This window comes from Trachemys scripta, chromosome 1 (genome assembly GCF_013100865.1).
Source record: "Trachemys scripta elegans isolate TJP31775 chromosome 1, CAS_Tse_1.0, whole genome shotgun sequence".
In the NCBI taxonomy this organism is placed as follows: Eukaryota; Metazoa; Chordata; order Testudines; family Emydidae; genus Trachemys; species Trachemys scripta.
In genome coordinates, this window is record NC_048298.1 from 347,066,666 (window position 1) to 347,087,296 (window position 20,631).

A 20,631-nucleotide genomic window follows, 5' to 3' on the forward strand; every position below is an offset into this window, starting at 1 on the left:
CTGGCGGTGGGGTCTGACCGTGCACTCAAAACAGGCGGGAGCATGGAGGGAGCTGGCAGGGGGATGCAGACACCGGTCGATACCTAACGCCTGGATGCTCTCAATAAACATTCCCTGACACGAACAGAGCCAGCGCTGCATTCTGAGAGCGCCGGCACCCAAGACGCCCCCGGCTGCCTCTTGCATCACCACCTGACCTGGTACAGGGGCCATTTTGATTCCCCATCCACCCCCCGCACCACGGTGACCTTGGCCCACCGAGGGGGTGACGGCTGAATGTGTTGCAGGGGGCTGCCCATTTGGGAGGGAGGGCCTGGCTCTGCGAAGCCCTGCATAGCTTGGGCCCTGGCTGTCTGCGAGAGCGCCCTACGGTCAGCCAGCACGCCTGCGCCAACAGCCTCGGATCGAGGTGCTGGGAAAGGTCGTGCGTCTCCTCCCGTCCTCCCAGTCGCTGCACCTGTGACCTGGCAGGGTGTTCTCCACCCGGGGATGCTGCCTCGGCCTGAGACAGCTGCCGTCTCTTGACATTTGGACCTCGCTTCTGCTCGGTGGGAGGTAGGTCACTGGCTGCACAGGCCTCAGCATGGCTCTGCCTCCATCACACACCACAGAGACCCCTCTTTGGCTGTTTGGAGGCGAAACCAGACAGTCGTCGGCCTGCCTGAGTCATCCCCAGCAGGAGCCCGGCGCTCCCAGCTCCAGGCAGGCTGCTCCTCCTCGCCATCCAGTCAGACCTGGGGCCCCGCGCCAAGGAGCAGCCTTCCCCGCCCTTCTCCAGGACAATGGGATCTGGAAGCAAAGCGCGGCATGCTGGGAGATTCATCTGCTACCAGGGTGGCCAAAGCTGCTTGCAGCTCGGCCCGTGTCCACCCGGAGCCTGGCTGTGTCCGGCCTCTGCGTTCCAGACACCTCTCCCCTGCCCCAGAGTCAGCTCCAGCCTGCGCCTGCTTCCCACGGCCACATCCTGAAAGTGCTTCCAGCTGCTCTCCCTAGCTGTGGGCGGCAGGTTTCTGCTCTCCCCGCTCTAAGGCTACGTTAACCCCCAATGGTCCCCGCCATGTGACGTGCAGAGAAACCGGCTGACAGCAAAATGGGGATGTTCCCCCTGTAGATTTCACCCCCCTCCGTACTTCCCCAGCTCCCTCTCCCCCCCAGGGAGAGACCAGGACCACTCCACCACTGTCAGTTCCTTCTTATACCTTCTCCTCAGCTTCTAGTCCCTTCCCTCTCCCCGCTCTGATACTTGCTCTCGCCTTGTGAAGTGTTTAGCTGGGGTGATGATGGCGTTTTCTGTGCACTGCCCCTTTGAATTACAAAGGGCTCTGTTCACTGCGGAGTCAGGCAGCCATTTTGTGTCCAGGACAGTGCAGGCAGTCAGACACACACACGCTGCACTCTCTACTGGAATCTGCATTGTTGTTCTTCCTTGTGTTCTCCACCAACAGTAAAAGCAGTGCCCTTGGCCTGCACTCAGGAGCAACCCTATAATAACAAACCAGTATGTGAAGCCCTGCGCTTGTGAATGACCCTACAATAACAAACCAGCGGGTACAGCCCAGCACTTAGTTGCAACCTGACAATAACAAACCAATGTGTGTGGCCTGGAACTCATGAGCAACCCTCTAATAACAAACCAGCACGTGCAGCCCAGCACTTGCGAGCAACCCCACAATAACAAACCAGCACGTGCAGCCCAGCATTTGCAAGTGACCCTACAATAACAAACCGGCACATGCAGCCTAGCACTTGCGAGCGACCCTACAATAACAAACCAGCACGTGCAGCCTAGCACTTGCGAGCGACCCTACAATAACAAACCAGTGCAGGAGGAAGAACATCAATAAGGAAACGTGTGACTCTCAAAGTGCAGGGGCTGCTCCGGGTGAAAATGAGGAGCAATCGCTTTAAAACGTCAGCATGAGCCGACAAGCCTCCGTGTGGCTCCACAGATGTTATTCTGTGGCAGGACAGAGGGCAGGGGATTGGCTGCCCTGCCAGACCATAGCTTAGAGGCTGAGCAGTGTTCTCTGGACTGGGGTCCATAGGAGAGGTGTTTTTGGGCCAGCCAAGGCCCTCAGGGTGTGTTCTGCAGGGAACAATCCCAGACTGGCTGAGGGGGTGGAGGAGATGAACGAACAGGCCGACAGTTAGCTGGTCTCTGTGTCTGTCTGCAGACATCACGCAATGGGCGATTTCACATGTGAACAGCAAACAGGGCTCCCACGTCCGTGCCGGGACATTCAGTTACCAGCTCTCTCTCCCCCACCCCCAGTTCTTAAACTGCTGCCCCTCACCGTGGTATCTGATGTCCGATTCATAGGTTGGTACACCACAGAGCCAGAAGGGACCGCTGAGATCATGTAGTTTGATCTCCTGTTGAATACAGGCCGTAGGACTTCCTGGGATTCATTTGCTTGTCTGTCCGTCTGTCTCTTTGTTCCATTCGCACCAGGCCCCTAGCCCAACCTTCCCCACTCAGCCCACCCCTTGGGAAAAGCCTCACTAACACATGGGCTTTGCACGTGCCCTGCGGGTGAGCCCGTTTGGCCTGTTGGACTGAGCGTTAGTGACAGGCAGGTTGGCGCTGTTCTCCCCCTTTGACCACACCCAGAGCTGCGCTAGGCGCCGGCCCCACACGGTTTGTCTCGCATCCAGCGGAGATCCATGTGGGATGCGGGAAGGGCAATGGGGAGGCGGTGGCATTGGCACAGAGGTGCCAGCCTGTGCCGCTCACTCTACCGTCACTGTTTTGTATCCCCAGCTGTTCTGCCAGGTTGGGAACTGCGTGGCGAACCAGTTCTGGGCAGCCAACGTGCCCCCCAGCGAGGCCATCCATGTGGCGAGCGGGAGCCAGGAGCGGAGACGCTTCCTCATAGCCAAGTACAAGGAGGGCAAATATCGGCGCTACCACCCACTCTTCGGGAACCAGGAGGAGCTCAACAAGGTTGGTGCCTAGTGGTCTCGAGATCACATTCAGAAGGGCTATTCTGCGGGCCTCTGTCTCTGCAAGGGGTCTCCATCACCTGGAGACAGTGAGCGGGCGGGGCCTTCTCTACCCAGGGCCTGCGTGCTAAAGAGCCTCCTTCAACGCTGGATTTTCCTCCTCGCCTTCCGCAGAGGCAGCACGGCCTAGTGTGAGGGGCTCAGGTCTGGGAGCTGGGAACTCCGAAGGGTGGTTCTGCCTGACTCGCTCTGGGAGCTTTGCCCAGCTGCCAAAGCCCAAATGTTCACAAATGGGCCACCGATGGTGACACTGATTTTCGGAGGGGCCAGGTACCCACAGCTCCAGTCGATAGCACTAGGGAGCTGTGGGAGCCCAGGCAGTGGCCCGAGTGGTGATCCTCACGTCCGACCTCCTCTGTCCCTAAAATCTATGAATCAGCTCCAAGGTCTTGCAGGTTGATCACGCAAAAGAGGCTGCCTGGCTCCCTGCTTCAGTGTCCCCCATCTGTGAAATGGGCATGCTCCTGTCTGACCGACCAGTGCTCAGTGTTATTGTCTGTGATGTGTGTGTTGTATATAGGGAAGGTGTGATGCACGGGGGCGTGGCTCAGGTCGGGCTCTGTGGAGTGGTCAGGTAGTTTGCCTGGTGCGTGGTTAAATGTTGGTTTTCAATAAATAGATGTTAAACTGACACCTGGGCTGCTCTTAGCCTGAAGATCCCAGGTCTCGACCTGGGAGGCTAATCCAATTGTTCTGGCCAAATTCCAGTTAAGAAATAACATTCTGTCTCCCTGAAATTCCCTCTGCAGTGTCTCAGGTATGGGTGTAACGTGTCATGAAATGTTGCTGTGTGCTGTTCAGTAGCTGCTGCGTGCCACCCCAGAGGTGACTGCATCACTCTGCAGATGGGGGCCCGCTTAGTGCTGAGATCCCAGGTCCTCCCCGGGCTGTGGCCGGTTGGGAGGGAGATGGTTGGGGCTTTGCTTTTTCTTGGCGCTGGAAAGAAAGGAGAAGGCACAAGCTAAAAATAATCCGCTCGGCAAATCCAGCAGGATACCGCGGGAGGAGCTGGGTGGATGGAGTGATCAGAACATCGGGGTCCGGAGTCTTGGCTCGGCCCCCCCCCCCCAGACCTCTGAAGCAGAAAGTACTGCCCGTCCTCTGGCGTCATCCCCGGCCCATCGTCTGGGCAGGGATGGTGTCCCTAGCCTCTGCTTGCCAGGGGCTGGGAATGGGCAACAGGGGTGGATCACTTGATGATTCCCTGTTCTGTTCATTCCCTCTGGGGGAACCTGGCATTGGCCACTGTCGGAAGACAGGACACTGAGCTAGCTGGAACTTGGTCTGACCCAGTCTGGCCGCTCTTACGTTCTCATGTCACCCAGGCCCGTTCTCCCTGAGCATAATGCTGCATTTGTTTTCTTCCCATGATCCTATCCACGGGGCCAGCGTCTCCCCTCGCAATGCTGGGGATAGGCCATGCCTGAGGATCCCGGCTCCTCCAGGCCAGCCATCCACTCCTATGCCCCATCAGCCCCCGCCCGCTTTACCTCGAGTCCTGTTTATTCATGCCCCACACGCAGTCCGCTGGCAAGGCTGGTCTCACTGCTGCTGCAGGGATGCTCTAGCAGTATTGGCCCCAGGTGCGTATTGGCCTTGGCTGCAGCCTGTAGGGAGAGAGGCTGGTAACCAAATGTCAAGACCATCCAGGGACCTGGCAGCTTCATTCTTCTCTTAGCCCAGTCCAAAGGTCTGAACAGGACAGATTGAAACTTGCAGCTGGCCTAGATCCCCTCCTCCCTGAGGGCTAGTGGCTCAGGCCTGAAAAGAGCTGGTCTTGACTGAACAACAACTCGAGGGCTGGGTCTCCCGCAGGCACCTTTGCCACAATCAGTGTGTGTGTGCGGCTAGGAACCGCATGGGGACCCTGGTCTATTCCAGGTGTCGGCAGTCCCTGAACACCAAATGGCTTTCGAGCCCACAGCTCATTACAAGCTCCTCTTGCAAAGCTGGCCGAGGTTATAAGCGTTGCGAGGCAGGGGGCAGGAGTGGTCGGCCCAAGTGTAATACCTTTCCCCCCGCACGCCATGGGTGAACAGCGGGTTTTGAACCAGGGCACTTCAGCGCTGAAGCAGGCTTGAGCCAAAGGAGTAGCTCCTCTAGCAGTAGTAGGCTGTTATCCTCTAGTGGCTCAGTCACTAGGGGGCAATATGATTCACACATTGTGCTGCCTAATTGTGTTGCTTAATTCCTGTTATTGGCCACTCACACCAAGTGAGTGAAGTCTACTGGGACTCAAAATCACTGCTTCGGAAGAGCCCGGACCTCTGCCGCTGGAGCAAGAGGAATTACTTCTTTGGCTGGTAGCGGTAGTAAGCAGTTATCCTCTAAAGAACCAGTCGCCAGAGGGGGATGCACTGTTACCCTGGGGGACCCCAAATGACCTTCCAAAACATTGCGGCATAGCAGACCAACCCCTGTGATATTGTTCTAAAGGAATTCTTTCAGGGCAGGCTATTTCCCAGGGGCTCCATCAGGGAACTGAAATCTTTTAAATGAGCAAATTTCAGAGAGCTATGTTGAGCGTCCCTTTAAGAGACACCTTGAAGTCCTCACTGGTAACTGCTGGTGACAGACATAGCACCAAGCGGGAAAGCTGAATTTTTCCATGCTCCAGGCAAAGTTGGGGGGATGGTGGGAGGAGCATAATTAACTTTTGAACTCTTTCTTTTTTCCTTTTGCTTCACACCCGTGGTGAGGATTATATGGGAGCAGCGACTGGGCTGGAGAACAACAGAAACCAGGCTGGCCGTATCAGATTGCAAGCCGCTTTCCCTCCTGGGCTTTGTATTTGTGTTTGCTTAGAAAGTCCAGTCCCCGCCCTAAGCCTCTCTTGGCTGGCTGGGAGTCGGAGAGGCGCTCTGGAATTCCACATGTGGGCTTGCTTGTTTTCTCCCTATACAGAGGCCATCCCACCCTCTCGCTGTATGACTTCACCCAGGGCTCCGTAAAGGAGGGATTAAAACCAAAGCTGCTCCAAACTTTCTCCCCCAGTTCAAGCCCCTTTCCCTTCCCCAGCCGGCCTGGAAGCCAGCTCCCAGCTGCAGCAATCAGCACCCCTGGCCTGCGGCGCTTTCTGCCTCTGTCGATATTTTGTTTCCAGCCTGTTCTGCTGAGCTCAGCTCGGAGCCCTCCCACCCTGGGTTTTAGCTGGTGAGGGGGCTTTGGCATTCTCTGCTGACGCTCTGCCGTGTCTCCAGCGGCGACTGGACTCATCTGTTGCCTCCCTTGCCCTCTTGCAGGCCCTGTGTGCTACGGTGACGACCAGCGACTTGGCTGAAACTCAGTCCTTGGTGTTCTGCGGGGCGGAGGTGAGCTGCTTCTCCGGGGACCCCGACTTCCCGAACCCCATCGCCTTAGCCGAGCAGGCTGGACAGAAGCTGCAGATGGAATTCCTGCTTCATAACAAAAGCTCAGGTAAGAGGAGCAGGTGGGACCGGGCAGAGCCCCCAAGCCGGGGCTGTGAGCGGGATGGAGGTCTGGGAATGCTGCGGGTGGGCTGGGCTAGTGGTTAGAGCATCAGCCGCGGGCTCTGTTCTCTGCTCCGCTACTGACTGGTTCAAGGTCACACACCAAGTCACTTGTGTTGTTTCTCCCACCGGTGAAATAGGGCTGGGTGTGCTCACCTACCTCGCTAATGAGGCTTGGTTTGCAACATGTGCCAAGTGCTTTGAGATCCTCCGCGCCACGGAGGAGGGGCCGAGTGTGGACAGCAAAGTTGCAAGAACGCTTAAGAGATCCTACGTGAGTTTGAAGCATTAGCTCGGAGTGTGCTAGGTCCCTGGCAGAGCTATTTGAAACTGGGCGGTGTCAGTTCACATGAGCCAGGGCTTTGGTTCTGTGGGTCCCATGTGAACCCAGAACTGCGCTCGCCCCGTCCTTGGGCCTGCTCTGAACTCTTCCCTGCCTCCTCTTGGGCTGACTCAGAGCTGAACCTCTTGGCCCCACGGTGGCTCAGGTTTCAGCCCCAAAGGACCAACTTTTGGCACAAACACAGTGTCTTTGGCGTGTAGCTGGAATCAGGCGAGCTCTGGTCAGGCTTCCAGGAAAGTTTCCCCCACCATTCTGGAGAAAGTGTCAGACTCAGGGGTGTAATGAGCACAGGGAGCGGGTATGAATGAGGAGGGAGCTGGTATGGGTGTACGTTGGCGTCAGCTGTAACACACATTTAAAACTGTGTTTCAAAAGCCCTTCTTACCCAGAAAAAACGCAGCGAACAGCCCAGCCCAAAGGCACCAGGAGCGGTGGCTTCTCTCCCACCGTTCTCATGGGCTGGTTGGAATCTGCCTGGAGCATCTTTCCGTGCTGTCCTAGCATGCCTCAGCAATCTAGGGCAGCGTCTGATGGGAGGGAGCCCCGTGGAGCCGGATCCTGCAGTCCCTCCCCTGGGGGTCTGAAAAGCGATGTTCTCTCCCCGGGTTGGCCCCTGCGCTCCATCAGTATGAGATGAGAAGGCGTCAGGCTGGATTCGGCTCTTCGCTGCAGCGGCGTAAATCAGGCGTGACTCTGCTGAAGTGGGAAGGAAGGGCAGGTTGGGTGGTGGTAGGAGCGGCCTGGTTGCACTCCGCCTGTTCTCAGTCACATGGTCACCGGGAGACCCAGTGTGGAGCTCCACCCTCCAGCCCATGGCTGGGACCTCTCTGGATGCCAGGACCCCCAGCGTCTGCTCCCGTGAAAGGCGATGCAAAGCTCCCACCGACAGCCATGGCCCGGGATAAACACACCCGCCGTGCTGGTCAGGGCCGGCTCCAGGGTTTTGGCTGCCCCAAGCAGCCAAAAAAAAAAAAAAAAGCCGCGATCGTGATCGCGATCTGCGGCGGCAATTCGGCGGGAGGTCCTTCGCTCCCAGGCGGAGTGAGGGACCGTCGGCCGAATTGCCGCCGAATACCTGGACATGCCGCCCCTCTCCGGAGCGGCCGCCCCAAGCACCTGCTTGACAAGCTGGTACTTGGAGCCGGCCCTGGTGCTGGTTCTGACAGACTGCTCTCGCCGTGCATTCAGCACAGCAGGGTGATGGCACGCCGGCAGCAAAGGCTCATCTGTCTGTCAGGTGACCACACGGTAAGGCAATAGACCCAGGTGTTTCCAGGCGCTCGGGCAGATGGCTGGGGGAAGCGTGACCCGTCAGCTGCCCAGTATTTACCAAAGCGATGCTCTGCTCTAGACTGTTCCACATTTCCAGTGAGGGTTTCCGCCCCCGTCAGTCATTTGCTGGGGTCTGACCTGTGTGGCGTTGAGCACCCGAGCTCCCAGCTGACTTCCTGCTCAGCGTGGCTCATTGCTTTGCAGCATTTGACCCTTCATGAGCATGTCAAGCCACATACGCACAGATCCTGGCCTCCAGGGGAAGATCGACTGTGTGCATTCAATAGAATCCCTCCCCACCCTGCATCGCCACAGCCATTTCCCCACTGGCCGCGGCCCTGCAACGCTCGATGTTAGATCTCGGCACGCTAGCGCTAGGGCAGAACAAAGTCTGCAAACAAGCCCAGGTTTTGGTTTGCTTCCGGCCCATCTCTCACCTGCAGCTCTGGTTCCATAGGACAAAAACCTCAAGGCAGTCAAAGGGCGTCTCATTCTAAAGGCTTATTCCTGGTTCTGTTACATCTCTGGAAAACTCCCATCGACTTGGGTAGGGACCCGGACGTTGCAGAGGGGAAGAAGGAGAGGAAATGTCCATCATCAGGGATACAACGCCTGGGAGCAGTGTGGGCCAATCGATCTCTGCTGTTGATCTCTAGTCTAATCTATAGACAGCTCGCTCATGACCGTAATGTCTGGGTGACCTATAAACCTCTTGCAGTTGTTGGATTTAGGGGGGTGGGGAGTGGAGAGGGGGAGAAATCTGGCCCAGCAAGTTTAGAAACGTCAGCACAAAAGTAAATCCAGCCGGTGGGAGGCCTCTCCAGATTGTGCACGATGAATCAGAGACATCTGAGAGCTCTTAGGTCAACTAGTCCCTCTCCTGGGGCCATCCCAGGCTTGCTTCTTGCTGTTTGCCTGCACTCCAGTGCGCTGAGGTACGTTTCTGGCAAGGACCTAAGGGCCCTGTCTATGAGGGATGGGCAAATCAGGCTGGAGAATGTGCAGTCCAGGCTCACAACTCGCACAGAGCAAGAGCCCGAAAGCTCATGTCTCCCCCGTCGATCATTTGTACTGCTGGGTTCCCAGGGAGGCCAGAAACGTAAGGGCTGGAATACCACAGGAGGGGCTGTTCTCCGGGTATTTTCAGCCAGACCAGAAAGAGAGAGAAGCAGAGAGCTCTCGAGAACGCTGCTGTGCCCAGATTGCCAGCTGGCAGAGTCAAAGGATTCAGATAAGCATCTCTGCTGTAAACAATCCTGGGCAGGGACCTCGCTTCTACACCACCCTGTCCAGCCCCCTGCTCCCTGTGGAACAGCAGTAACCCCGGGGTTTGCACCTTTCCACCCCAGATCTCTGAGCACTGCACCCAGAGGCCTGCGTATTGCCACCGAGGGGGAAACAGCCCCAGAGCCGTGAAGCGTCCATGGCAGCGCTGGGAATAGAACCGAGATCAGCTTTTAAAGCAGGCCTGTCCTTTGGCCACCTGCAGGCCAGGACCTCATCTTCCGCTGTGGTTCGTAAAGCCCTGAGCACTCCGTCGGCGCTGGAGAAATACTAGTTAGAGAGAACGACCTTCTGCCCTGATTCTTGAGCACCTTCCCTGTGAGGAGCTCAGCGCGCTCCACTGGCGTGGGTGATTTCAGCTTGAATGGTGTCTCTGTGAGGAAAGGAAAGAACATCGTCTCTGTTTTACAGATGGGGAAACTGAGGCCCAGAGTGGTGACGTGACTAACGCAAGGTGTCTGTGGCAGAGCCGGGAATAGAGCCCAGCTCCCCTGAGCCCCAAGGCCATCCTAGGAGAGTCTTTTTTTCCCCTCCCCTGGAAGGTTAGCAGTGAATTCAGCACTAGTGCCATGCCCCCAGGCTGGAGTCCCAGGGTGTGAGGATGTGGCTTTTGTCTCCCCACTGGCCTGGCTGTTGGTTTATGTTAGATAAACCAGGCCCTCTCTGTGTCCGGTTTGCGTAGCTCAGGAATCCCTTCCTCTGACTTGCTGGTCACGAAGCAGCACAACAGAGCTGTCAGCTCGGCGAGACGAGCTCCGGCTGATTGCGCCGGCTCCTTCCGTTTAACAGAGCGACGACAAGGGACTGTAACAACAGCGTCTCCTCGGCCAGTCCCAGGGCTATTGTTGTGGGGCTCTATGACAGCCTGGTGATGAGCCAGTTCCGATGCCCTGCCGCAATCCTCACACATCCGCCTGCCCCTGCGATTGCCCTGAATGTGCCCTGCCACACTGGCACCATCCCAGCCCCCCAAGCAGACCACCAGGCCTGCCTCCAGGGCTCACGCGCCCAAGGAGGGGACCTCTATGCCAGGATCTCTTCTCTGGGCCCAAGCAGCAGAGAAGGAGATGTACCACTGCAATGGTGCTGCCTGGGGCTGTTAATTTACTGCCCCCTTGTACCTGGACATGAACCGTTCCCTACGTTCAATCTAGCAGGATTTAAAGAGCAGCGGGGCGACGCTCCGCTGGAGGGCAGCTCAGCTCAGGCTGAGGGGCGCAGGAAGTGCCCCGTGTACACCTTGGGAGGTGGCAGCAGGAGGGGATGGGGCGCTGAGCGGTAGGTGGTGAGAGGGCAGCTGGAGGAGCTGTGAGGTGGCACAAAGCCCAGAGCTCCCAGGACAGGCCTGTGTCAGCCATTGCTAAGAGCACCAGCTGCAGCACGCAGGGCAGTCGAACACTTGGCATAACGTGCAGATGCTGCTCCCCACAGAGCACCTGGTCTCCTGCCCCCTTTACCCTGCACAGCACGTCGCGTCTGCGCTTCCTGTCAGCCCGCAGGGGAGGCAGGAGGGCCATCTCCCCGATAGCTAGCTCCACATCGCAAAGCTAGGGCTGTAGCCCAGAGCTCCCCTCCGGCTGCCCTGCTGGGATAACCCATTGCTGCTCAGCCCCTCTGCTTCTTTCTGGGGTGCTGGTGTATTGGGACGTAAGAGGGGGCAGGGGGCAGCCTAGGCAGACGATGTTGTGGGGGTGACTGAGGTCTGTTAGTTGGCAGGTGAGGGGTTAACACGTCTCACTCAGGCAGGCCGGGCTGCTCAGAGGGCTGGGGGTGGGATACGGTGTCTGAGCTCTGTCCCCCGCCCCGAGGGCTGTAGGGTCTGAACGCTGACAGGCTGCTGGCTCTTGGGTTTCAACCCAGCTCCGAGGGTGCACGTAACAGCTGTTTGTGGTCTCAGCAGAGAGGCCAAGGGTTAACTGAGCTCCGGAGACCGAACCCCTCCGGGCCAGATCGAATCCTGCAGGCAGCGCCGGGCACCATGACAGCTAGCACCAGGCCTGCTCTAAGAGTGGTCTCTGGGGCTGCCCAGGGGTACTATAGAAAAGCAGCAGAACGCAGCTTCTAGCCTGTGGCCGGACGGCTGTTATCATAGGAAGCTGGTCGGTTGCCCTGACCCCTCAGGGTTGCTGTTTGCCCTGGGCTGCCAATGCCAGAGTGACTCTTGGCTCCCAGCCAGCGAGAGTTCAAATCCCTCGTCCGCTGGGCACGGCCCGCACCCAATGGGCCTTTCATGCCGTTTGTGACTGCAGAGATCCCGCGGGTGGAAGCGGGGAACAGCGAGGAGAAGCAGTACTCGGTGATCCTGCCGTCCGTCACTCACAACGGCTTCCTCTTCAAGACGCCCTCCATGGCCAAGCTGGTGCATGAACGGAAATCCCGGGAAGGTAGGGGCTCCCGGGGTCACCTGCCGGGGAGAGGAGGCGGGCGGGGTTGGGGCGGCATCGTGCGGCGTGGTGCAGCACAGGACCCGCTGCTGTCTGAGGTGGCACAGTCCATCTGCCAGGCTACAGCAGCTGGCTCTGTGGCTCGTTTAAGTCTAGGTCACGGTAAGTGTCTCTGCAGCACGGGGCTGGGTCTTTGTTCTGTAAGAGAGCAGAAAACCCCAAGAGAGAGAGACAGACACACCCGGGGTGGCTTTGGCGATGGGGTGCGACCCGGGCCGGGTAGGGTGTCCGATGTCTCTGTAGATGCCTAGCATAAGCCGTAGCAGCTCTTGACTTCGGTTAACCCTGCGGCACCAGCCCAGCTGCGGGAGCTGGAGTCATTAACAGAGTTGTTTGTGAGCTCCGATGTGCAAACCCAGCGCCAGGACCAGGGGTGGCCCAGAGAGCAGAATTTGGCTGACAGACCTTTTGCTGGCAGTGCGGAGGTGTGGGAAGGGAAGGGCCCAGCCTGGCTTTCAGATCCCTGGGGAAACTTGCAGGCCTGGCCATTGGACAAGCCATTCTTTTTGCTTGGAAACTGACTGGGTTTTGTGTGGGGTCCATAAGCCACAGTAAACACCGCGCCCCCTTTAACTCCTGTCCCCCGTAGAATTCAGCCGCCGCTGGTGCACCCTCAATGACAGCATCTTCAGCTACTACGAGAACGACCGCAACGCCGTGCCTAACGGCGAGATCAAGATGGAGGAGATTGTGTGCCTGGTGAATAACCCACCTGACACCCATGGGTAAGGGTCTGCCCACCCCGCCTGGCCCCAGGGGGCCCCTGCCCGCAGAAGCACTCTACAGGGAATGGGAACATAATGACCCCTCTCTGGCGAAGGCTGGAACAGCAACAGTTCCGAGGCCAGTGAGTGCTAATGACGTGGGGAGGGCCCATAGGCGCCGTACAGCCATTTCTAGACCTGTGTGCGTAACAAGTGAGTTTGGGACTCCCTCAGTGTCTGATCATGGCTCTGCCAGTGATGTGCTTTGGACACGTTACTTAAACCTTTGTCTGAGTTTCCCCATTAGTAGAACGGGACTCAGACCTATCTACCTTTGCGGGGATCATTTGCTGCGTGAGTTGGCTGCATCGTGACAGGAATTCCTTGCGGCAGCATTAAATCTACCTTGCCTTGGGTCTCAGAAGGGTCTTTCCAGTCCCTGAGGAATTTGTCCCCTCCAGGGAATCGAACCACCTGCGCTGGGGCAGGGCCAAGTAAACCTAGAGCAGCCCTGACAGGGGTTTGTCCAGCCTGGTCTTACAAACCTCCAGTGACGGGATTCCACAACCTCCCTTAGGCGCCTGTTCCAGAGCTTAACTCCCTGGAGAGTTAGAAAGTTTTTCCTAACATGTATCCTAAACCTCTCATGCTGCAGATTAAGCCCATTACTTCTTGTCCTACCTTCGGTGGACATGGAGAACAATGGATCACTCTCCTTTAGAACAGCCCTTAACGTATCTGAAGACTGTTCTCAGGTCCCCCCTCAGTCTTCTTTTCTCAAGACTAGACATGCCCAGATTTTTTCAACATTTCCTCACAGGCCAGGTTTTCTACCTTTGATCATTTCTGTTGCTCTCCTCTGAACTCTTTCCAGTTTGTCCCCATCCTTCCTAAAGCCTGGCCCCCAGAACTGGACACAGTTCTGCAGCTGGTAGAGAGGGACACTTACCGCCTATGTCTTGTACACACTTCTCTTGATGCACCCCAGAATCACATTAGTTGTGGTTTGGATATTTCTGTACCAGCCTCCTTCTCTTGTACTTTCCCAGCGGCTGCCTGGGACTCTCAGAGCTGCTTTTGCAGTGAAGTCCTTGTTGTGAGGAAGGAAACTGGGTCTGGGCCCCCTTCAGGGGACTGCAGAGCAGTGCGGGCTAGTTTGGAGTAAAGGTGGAGATGGGACCAGAAAGGGCTCGAGGTCAAATGAAATCCTCAGTGTACATGTCTCCTTCCCTCCTTTCTTCTCGCTCTCTCCCTCGCGCAGGTATGAGAGCACATTTGAGATCTACATCGAATCGGAGAGACTGTACCTCTTTGGGCTGGAGAACCCGGAGGCCATTCGGAAGTGGGTCAAGTCCATCGCCAAGGTAAGGGGCACCCCGGTGCTGAGAAGTGGTGGAGGGAATTTGCTAGGGGTTGAATCCCGGTCTGGATTTGAATGGAGCATGGTCTCCAGGCAGGGGTGAAAGTCACTTAAGGGACTTACCGGTACGCAGGGCCGGGGTCCTGAGCAGGTGTGGGGGGGTGTCCCTCGGGCAGTAGGGACGTGGCCTCAGGCGGAAGGGACGGGCCTTTAAATCCCCAGGCCCTTTAAATCGCTGCCGCTAAGCCAGGGCTGTGGCAGCGATTTAAAGGGCCCGGGGCTCCGGCTGTGGTAGCAGCGGCTGGGAGCCCTGGGACCTTTAAATCACCATCGGAGGCCCAGGGCTCCCGGATGCCGCTGCTACCCTGGGGCTCTGGCAGCGGGGCTCTGGTGGCAATTTAAAGGGCCCTTTTAAATTGCCCACCTGGGGAAGCTGCCCCCTGCTGGTACAGTCGGCTGTGTACCAGCTCTTGCCGGTACGCTGGATCGGACCGGACTGGCCGGGCTTACTTTCCCCTCTGTCTCCAGGACAGTTCCCAAGTGAAGGTCCTGCACAGGGCACTCCGGCAGCTAACTGGGCATGGGCAGCGAGCCTCGGGACTGGGACGTTGTCCTCGCTGCATGGTCCTGTCCTTTCAAATCACTCGAGGGCCCCGTGTGGGGCTTGTTCACTAGGGCCAAATTTGGAAGCACATCTGGAGCTTAGTCCCCTGGAGGCCTGGGGAACCAGATTCAGGGGTGGTGAGCAAGGATGGCGAGTAACCCCGCCACTACAGGAGAGATTCGCTCTCTCTCACTGGGACATGGGGAGCTGATGGGCCCAGCGAGGAGAATTCCCCAGCACGTAGGGCTGCAGTTTAGGGGTGTGCCGGGGAGGCCTCTCCACAGCACATGCTGCTCTGGAGATTCTGGGGCCACAGCCCCCAGGCCGCCCTGGGGAAGTTGCTCTCAGTTAGAGCAGCCCCTGAGGCGGCTCTAATTTATGCCAGGTGCTGCTCCAGCTCTCGGCCGGCCCAGAATCCAGGTGGCACAAAGGCGGCTAACGCCAGCTTTCCCCTCCCACTGTCATGCACACCCCCGCTCCCCCGGAGGTGCAGCTCCCCGGTGGGCTCTGCGTCCGGCTCCTCATGCCGTTCATGGCTGGGTAGCTGTAATGACGATGGCTTCTCTCCTCTCTTCTCCCTGCCTTGCTGCTGCCCACGCCTCAGTCCTTCATCCACCCCCGAGCGGACGAGCTGCTGAGTCACGACTTCGAGCGGATCGGACGGCTGCAGTACAAGGGCGGCCTGAACTTGGCGCGGGCCAAGGAGGGCTGGTTCGCCCTCACCCAGTCCGTCCTCTACGCCTTCTTCGAGGACAGTGACAAGGAGGAGGCTGTGCACCTGAAGAAGCTGCAGGAGCTCTGTATGCACCACACCCCTTCCTGCTTTCATGCTGTCCCTCCGCCTGGGCCCCTTGCCTTGCTTCTCCATAGAGAGGGGTCTGGTCGGTGTCATCCCCACCCACCCCACGGCTTGCCCCGTCCTTTCCCCTCGCCACGTTAAAACCCAGTACCGTGAGTCCGACAGGCCACTGGCGTTTTACAGAACAGTCCATTTACACAGCACCTGTGATCCTGGAGGATCTCGGCGCACGTTATGGGCCGGGATCGCTCCCCCAGTGCTGAAATGCAGCCTGCTCTGGGGAGGAACCTGCCCCATTGTTCTCCACTAGTAACGCTCCACAATTACACTCCTAAGCGGAGCAGTGAGGGAGAGCACTCCTCTGATAGACTCTAAAGGCAGCAAGATGGTTGCCCAGGACGGAGGGGTTAATACCCCTTCTGCAAAAGGTGCCCCAAAATCTTTCAGGTGCATATCTCCCATGGCACAATGTCCCCCAACCCAGACTTGGGGCTTGGTTCAGTGCCAACTCCAGGAGGCTAGTGCCACCTGCCGCACCGCTGTCCAATGTACCACCCGGAGAGAAGTCTGTTAGTGCCACCTCTCTCAGCTCCCTGCAGCACCGCTGCTGGTCCGCCTCGTGTCAGCGCCTCTGTTGGCAGCTGGCGCTTTCCCCAGAGAACCGAGCTCCTACCTCCGTCTAGCCGCAGGATGGGGAAGGCGAGCTTCCCGCGCTGGTGCAATCTCACGGCATCTCTGCTTTTCATTTCACAGCCGTCCAAGGGGACAGTCTGGTTCTGGTGGAGAGAAGAAGGTAAAAAGCCTGTTTGCGCTTCGTGTAGTGCAGGGCAGAGCCGAGGGAGAGATCCTTCGGGTTCGTTAGATCCTGCAGGTTCTTAAAAGTGGCGGGGTTCTCCTAGAAAGCCGAAAGGGTCTAAAAATAACCAGCGGCACCGGAGGTGGTGGGTGATGAGATGGGGACTTCCCTAGGTCCCTTGGGCAAATCTTAGCAGAGGCAGGAAGCAGCTGCCCCCCGCTATATGCTCAGTGGCTCGTGTGAAACAATCTGGTTGGCCTCAGTCCGTTGCGGGGGGGGGCAGGCGTTCACCACGTCTGACACTGAAGACCTGCCCCTGCTTCACGCTGCCAGCAGAGGGCGCAGAGGTTGCTGTCTCTCCAGGGAGATGGGCAGGGCCAGGCTGAGACACGTCGCGGTGGGCAGGGCTGTGGGGGGTAGCGTGAAGACGTGGCTGCCTAGGGCTGTTCACCCAGTACCTTCCACCCACGTGGAATTCACTTTAGAGAGCAGGAACCTCTGAGGCTAGGGGTGCTGCAGCCTAGACGTATCGGCTGACGGACTCTCCAGCATGCATAGCAGTCCCGGTTGTTGTTTCCCAGCTAAGGGGCTGTGGGGCCTCGCTTGTCTCCCCAGGACGCTATACATCCAAGGGGAGAGGAAGCTGGATTTCTTGGGCTGGGTGGCTGCCATCCAGAAGGCTGCGGGGAGCTCCGGCGACACGTTGTCCGAGCAGCAGCTCACGGAGTCGGACATTCCCGTCATCGTAGACAGATGCATCGATTACATCACGCAGTGCGGTACGTCCCTGTCTGTGGGCATGCAGCAGGCCCTCTCCCCCTCGCCTGCGTGCTGGGGGCACCTCTGCTTCCAGAGGCAAACCCCTGGCCCGAGAGATGGTTTGGTGCTGGATGGGCCATTGGCCAGCACCGTTACCCATCACCTCCCTAACCCCTGCTGACAAAGGCTGGGGTTTCACCTTCCTCCGCAGCATGGGGCAGGGGTCACTTGAAGGTTTAAATTAGTGTAACTGGTGGATTCTTGGTAACTTCAAGTCTTTAAAACATGATTTAGGATGTCAGTGACTCAGCCAGAGGCTCTGGGTCTATTACAGGAGCGGGTGGGCGAGGTTCTGTGGCCTGCGTTGTGCAGGAGGTCAGACTAGATGATCATGATGGTCCCTTCTGGCCTTAATGTCTATGAGTCTGAGTCTATAATGGAACCATAGTGACAATTCAGAGGTGCAGACTATGGCACACCCAGCTCCAGGAGGACAAGGGAAGTGCAGGCAGGTATATTACCACCTGTCTTCTCTCCTTGACCTACCGCAGGATGCATCCATTGCATTAGCACGTTACCTCCGCCCGGCCTGGTGAGGGGGTAGGAAGGCTACTTCTGTGGCTGGTTACAGTGGTGGGTTCAGGGCATTCAGTGTTGTGTTTATGAATATATGGCTTAGCAGCTGGTCTTGGCCATGGGCAGAGTCTGTTCCTTTGACCACCAGCTCTCGCAGTCAGAGAGCTCTTCCGTAGTGGCCAGGTCTGAACACCCCTTCCTTAGCTGGCCGCCCTATCTCCTGCCGTGTGCCTTCCTCTGCGACAAATTCCCTTCCTCCAGATGGACCGACGCCTTAAATTCCCTTCTAGCCCATGCGCAGGCCCCTACCTGGGCTCTTTCTAGGCGTGTCGAGATCAGCAGCGCCGCGTCTCAGTGTTCTGATGCAGGATTGATGTGGGCCCAGCCCAAGTGTGGGCCTGAGGCTTAAAGGACTGATGATTACACGGGTTTGTTTCCTTTGCTAAGGGCCGGATCCAGAGCCCCTAGCGTCCAGGGGAAAGACTCCCAGGGACTAGAATGGGCTTTGGAGCCAGCCCTACGACCCTCACAGAAATTGGCGGTGGTCACCGGGCACATGCTGAGAGAGAGGCATTGGTCTTCCATTCCTTGCAGAGCTCCGCTTGGCTTCGTGTGTCAGGCCAGTGGGAGGGTGGGTGGCCTGTGACTCCCTGTGGGAGAGTTCTTTGTTCTTCACATGAGGCTGTTTGCATCGCTGACCTCGAGTGACCGCTCCCGCTCCAGGGCTGACCTCGGAGGGGATCTACAGGAAGAGCGGCCAGAACTCCAAGACCACCAGCCTGCTGGAGATGCTCCGGAAGGATGCACGCAGGGTCCGGCTCAAGGAAGGGGAGCACCAGGTGGACGACGTCTCCAACACGCTGAAGAGGTTCTTCCGAGACCTCGGGGATGGGCTCTTCACCAAAGAGTTCTGCCAGGACTGGCTGAAGGCAGCAGGTAGGGGGCGCTGCTGTCCTCTCCTGGCAGAGCCTTGAATGCAGGTGTAACGACAGGAGCTGAGGCTAGGTGATCCAGGGGTCCCTTCTGGCCTTACAGTCCATAAATCTGTGAGTCTGACACAAGGGGGCGGCATTGCAAGGAGAGCAGTGGTAGCTGGGTGCCCTGGAGTGGGAGGATAATGGGGAGTCCAGGCTGTTAACAGGCCCTGCTTTAGAGAGGGGAGACTAATCTGGGTTGGGGTTAGATCAAGGGATTGGAAGTCAGGGTTGCTGGTTCCAATCCCAGGTCTGCCATGTGCCTGCTGGGTGACCTTGGGCAAGTGACTGCCCCGCCCCGTGCCTCAGTTTCCCCATCTGTGAAATGGGAGTTATACTATTTACTTCTCCCACACTGGAGTGTATGAAACTTAACTGCTGTTTGCAAAACACTTCGAGAAGTAGGCATCAGAGAAGGACGAATCACTGTCACAAACTCTCACTCCTCTGGCTGCACAGCCCGTCCTCGGGGACAGAACTCCCACCCTCTTGCTCCTAGAGCACAGCTACTCTCCGTGAGCTCTAAGCCCTGCGGGCCTGCGACACACAGTTCAGCAGTTCTGATGCCAGCCAGTAGGGGGCAGTGTGACGTGTCCACACCAGCCAGCTTCCTACGGGATTCATATTATGATTGATTATTGCAGGATTAGGCATTTCGGCTGCGGGTGGAGCTTAGTTATCTCAGGTCAGTAGCAGACGTCTCAGCCAGCCCCTCTGCCTGTGTCGCTCCAGCACGGCACAGCAGGGTGCTACAGCCTGCTCAGGGGGCTCTAGTCTGAGAGGGCCTGAGAACAACTCCAAGACGTCCTTTCCTGGTTTATTTAGCCCAGAACGCTCGCGCTGAGCAGGTGGGGTAAACACACAGCTGAGCTGCAGCCGGCTAGTGCCACCGGCTGGCTCCTCCGTGGCACCATCAGGCTGGGAAACGGCATCTGGGCTGCAGATATTTTGTTGGGAGAACTATGGATGGGTTGAGGCCTCTGGTTCCGGGGATTAGAAGTGGCCAGGCGCAGACGGGGCCATGAATCACAGGAAGAGAGATCTGGCACCTGCCCTGACTGAGTGGGGAACACGGCACAGGAACCAGATCCCTCTGCGGTGGGAAGATCTGAGTCTTTCTGTGGGGCAGGGCTGAGGGGAAATGAGGGGAGCAGAGCTGGACTGAGACGCAGGTGTGTCCCGGATCTCCAGCCTCGCAGGGGTGGGGGGTGTTTCTCCTCTTGATGGGTTTGCGGCAGGTCAGAGGGACGAGGCGACGCTTCGGCTCGTCCAGCACAGCAGAAAGGACGCCGGACCGTTCACCCTTTCCTGCTGGAGCTGCCCAGCAGCACCAGCACCGGGGATGGGTGAATCCGGCTGACAACCAGCTGAGATGCGAGCAGGGAGCTCAGCCGTGTCCCTCCCCTCCCACGCCCCTGCCTGTCTGGGCTGTCCTCCACCCACGCCCCTGCCTGTCCGGGCTGTCCTCCACTCCAGGAGACTGCAATCCTCTGTGTGCCAGCCCTTCCTCTGCGGCCTCCTCCTGGCTGAACAGCAGCTGAGGGCTTGTGTCTAGGGGCGGGAAGCCAGGCAATCCCGTGAGGAGAAGCAGCTGGCGGGAGGGGATGGGGCAAGTGAGGGGCAGTCTGGGAAATGGCTGGACGGGGGTCAGGCAAGCAGAGGAGGGTCCGGTGAGAGCCCAGCTCAGTTTGTACCAGGGATGACCCCCGGCAGGGAAGCCTAGCAGCCAATCCGGCAGCATTTGGCTGGTCGCCTCCTCCCCCGAGCCCACCCGCTCTGCCACCGAGCGGCTCTGCTCACCCTGTGCTCCGCTTCCTTCCCCGCCAGCGATTGACAATGAGGAGGAGAAGATCGGCCAGTACCGCCAGCTCCTGAGCAGCCTCCCCGTGGTGAACAGAGCCACCGTCAAAGCGCTGATCAACCACCTGTACCGGTAAGGGGGGCGCGGCGCGGCCGAGCCCAGCTGCGCGGCTCCACTCTGGGCCTGGCAGAGGCCAGTGCTCTCCGGAGGGTGCCGGAGCTGTGTGCCTCGTCCTGCCAGCTGGGCACGCAAGGCCTAGGGTCCACCCAGCTGGAGAGTCACTCACCAGGGCTCCCTGCTAAGGAAAGAGGCGCTGGGTTTACCTGCTGGTTTGGGATGCAGCGAGATACGGGTCGTTCTGTCCCTAACAGGCTGTGGAGGGGAAGGGTCTAAAGCCAGGGATTCCGGAGACCTGAGCTTAATCCCCTGCTCTGCCACCAGC

The 20,631-nt window shown here is 58.2% G+C and overlaps 1 protein-coding gene across 3 annotated transcripts in view; it reads left to right on the plus strand.

The window, feature by feature from the left end:
- Positions 1-20,631, plus strand: part of LOC117871398 (arf-GAP with Rho-GAP domain, ANK repeat and PH domain-containing protein 1-like) — a 119,991-nt gene that overhangs the window by 69,096 nt on the left and 30,264 nt on the right. For all 3 annotated transcript variants that reach the window (XM_034759334.1, XM_034759332.1, XM_034759333.1), the window contains exons 12-21: positions 2,762-2,944; positions 6,246-6,420; positions 11,622-11,756; positions 12,406-12,541; positions 13,782-13,884; positions 15,089-15,284; positions 16,037-16,076; positions 16,695-16,858; positions 18,138-18,350; positions 20,216-20,321. In XM_034759334.1, the coding sequence (XP_034615225.1) occupies positions 2,762-2,944; positions 6,246-6,420; positions 11,622-11,756; positions 12,406-12,541; positions 13,782-13,884; positions 15,089-15,284; positions 16,037-16,076; positions 16,695-16,858; positions 18,138-18,350; positions 20,216-20,321 (1,451 nt within the window). The remainder of the gene's footprint in view (positions 1-2,761; positions 2,945-6,245; positions 6,421-11,621; positions 11,757-12,405; positions 12,542-13,781; positions 13,885-15,088; positions 15,285-16,036; positions 16,077-16,694; positions 16,859-18,137; positions 18,351-20,215; positions 20,322-20,631) is intronic.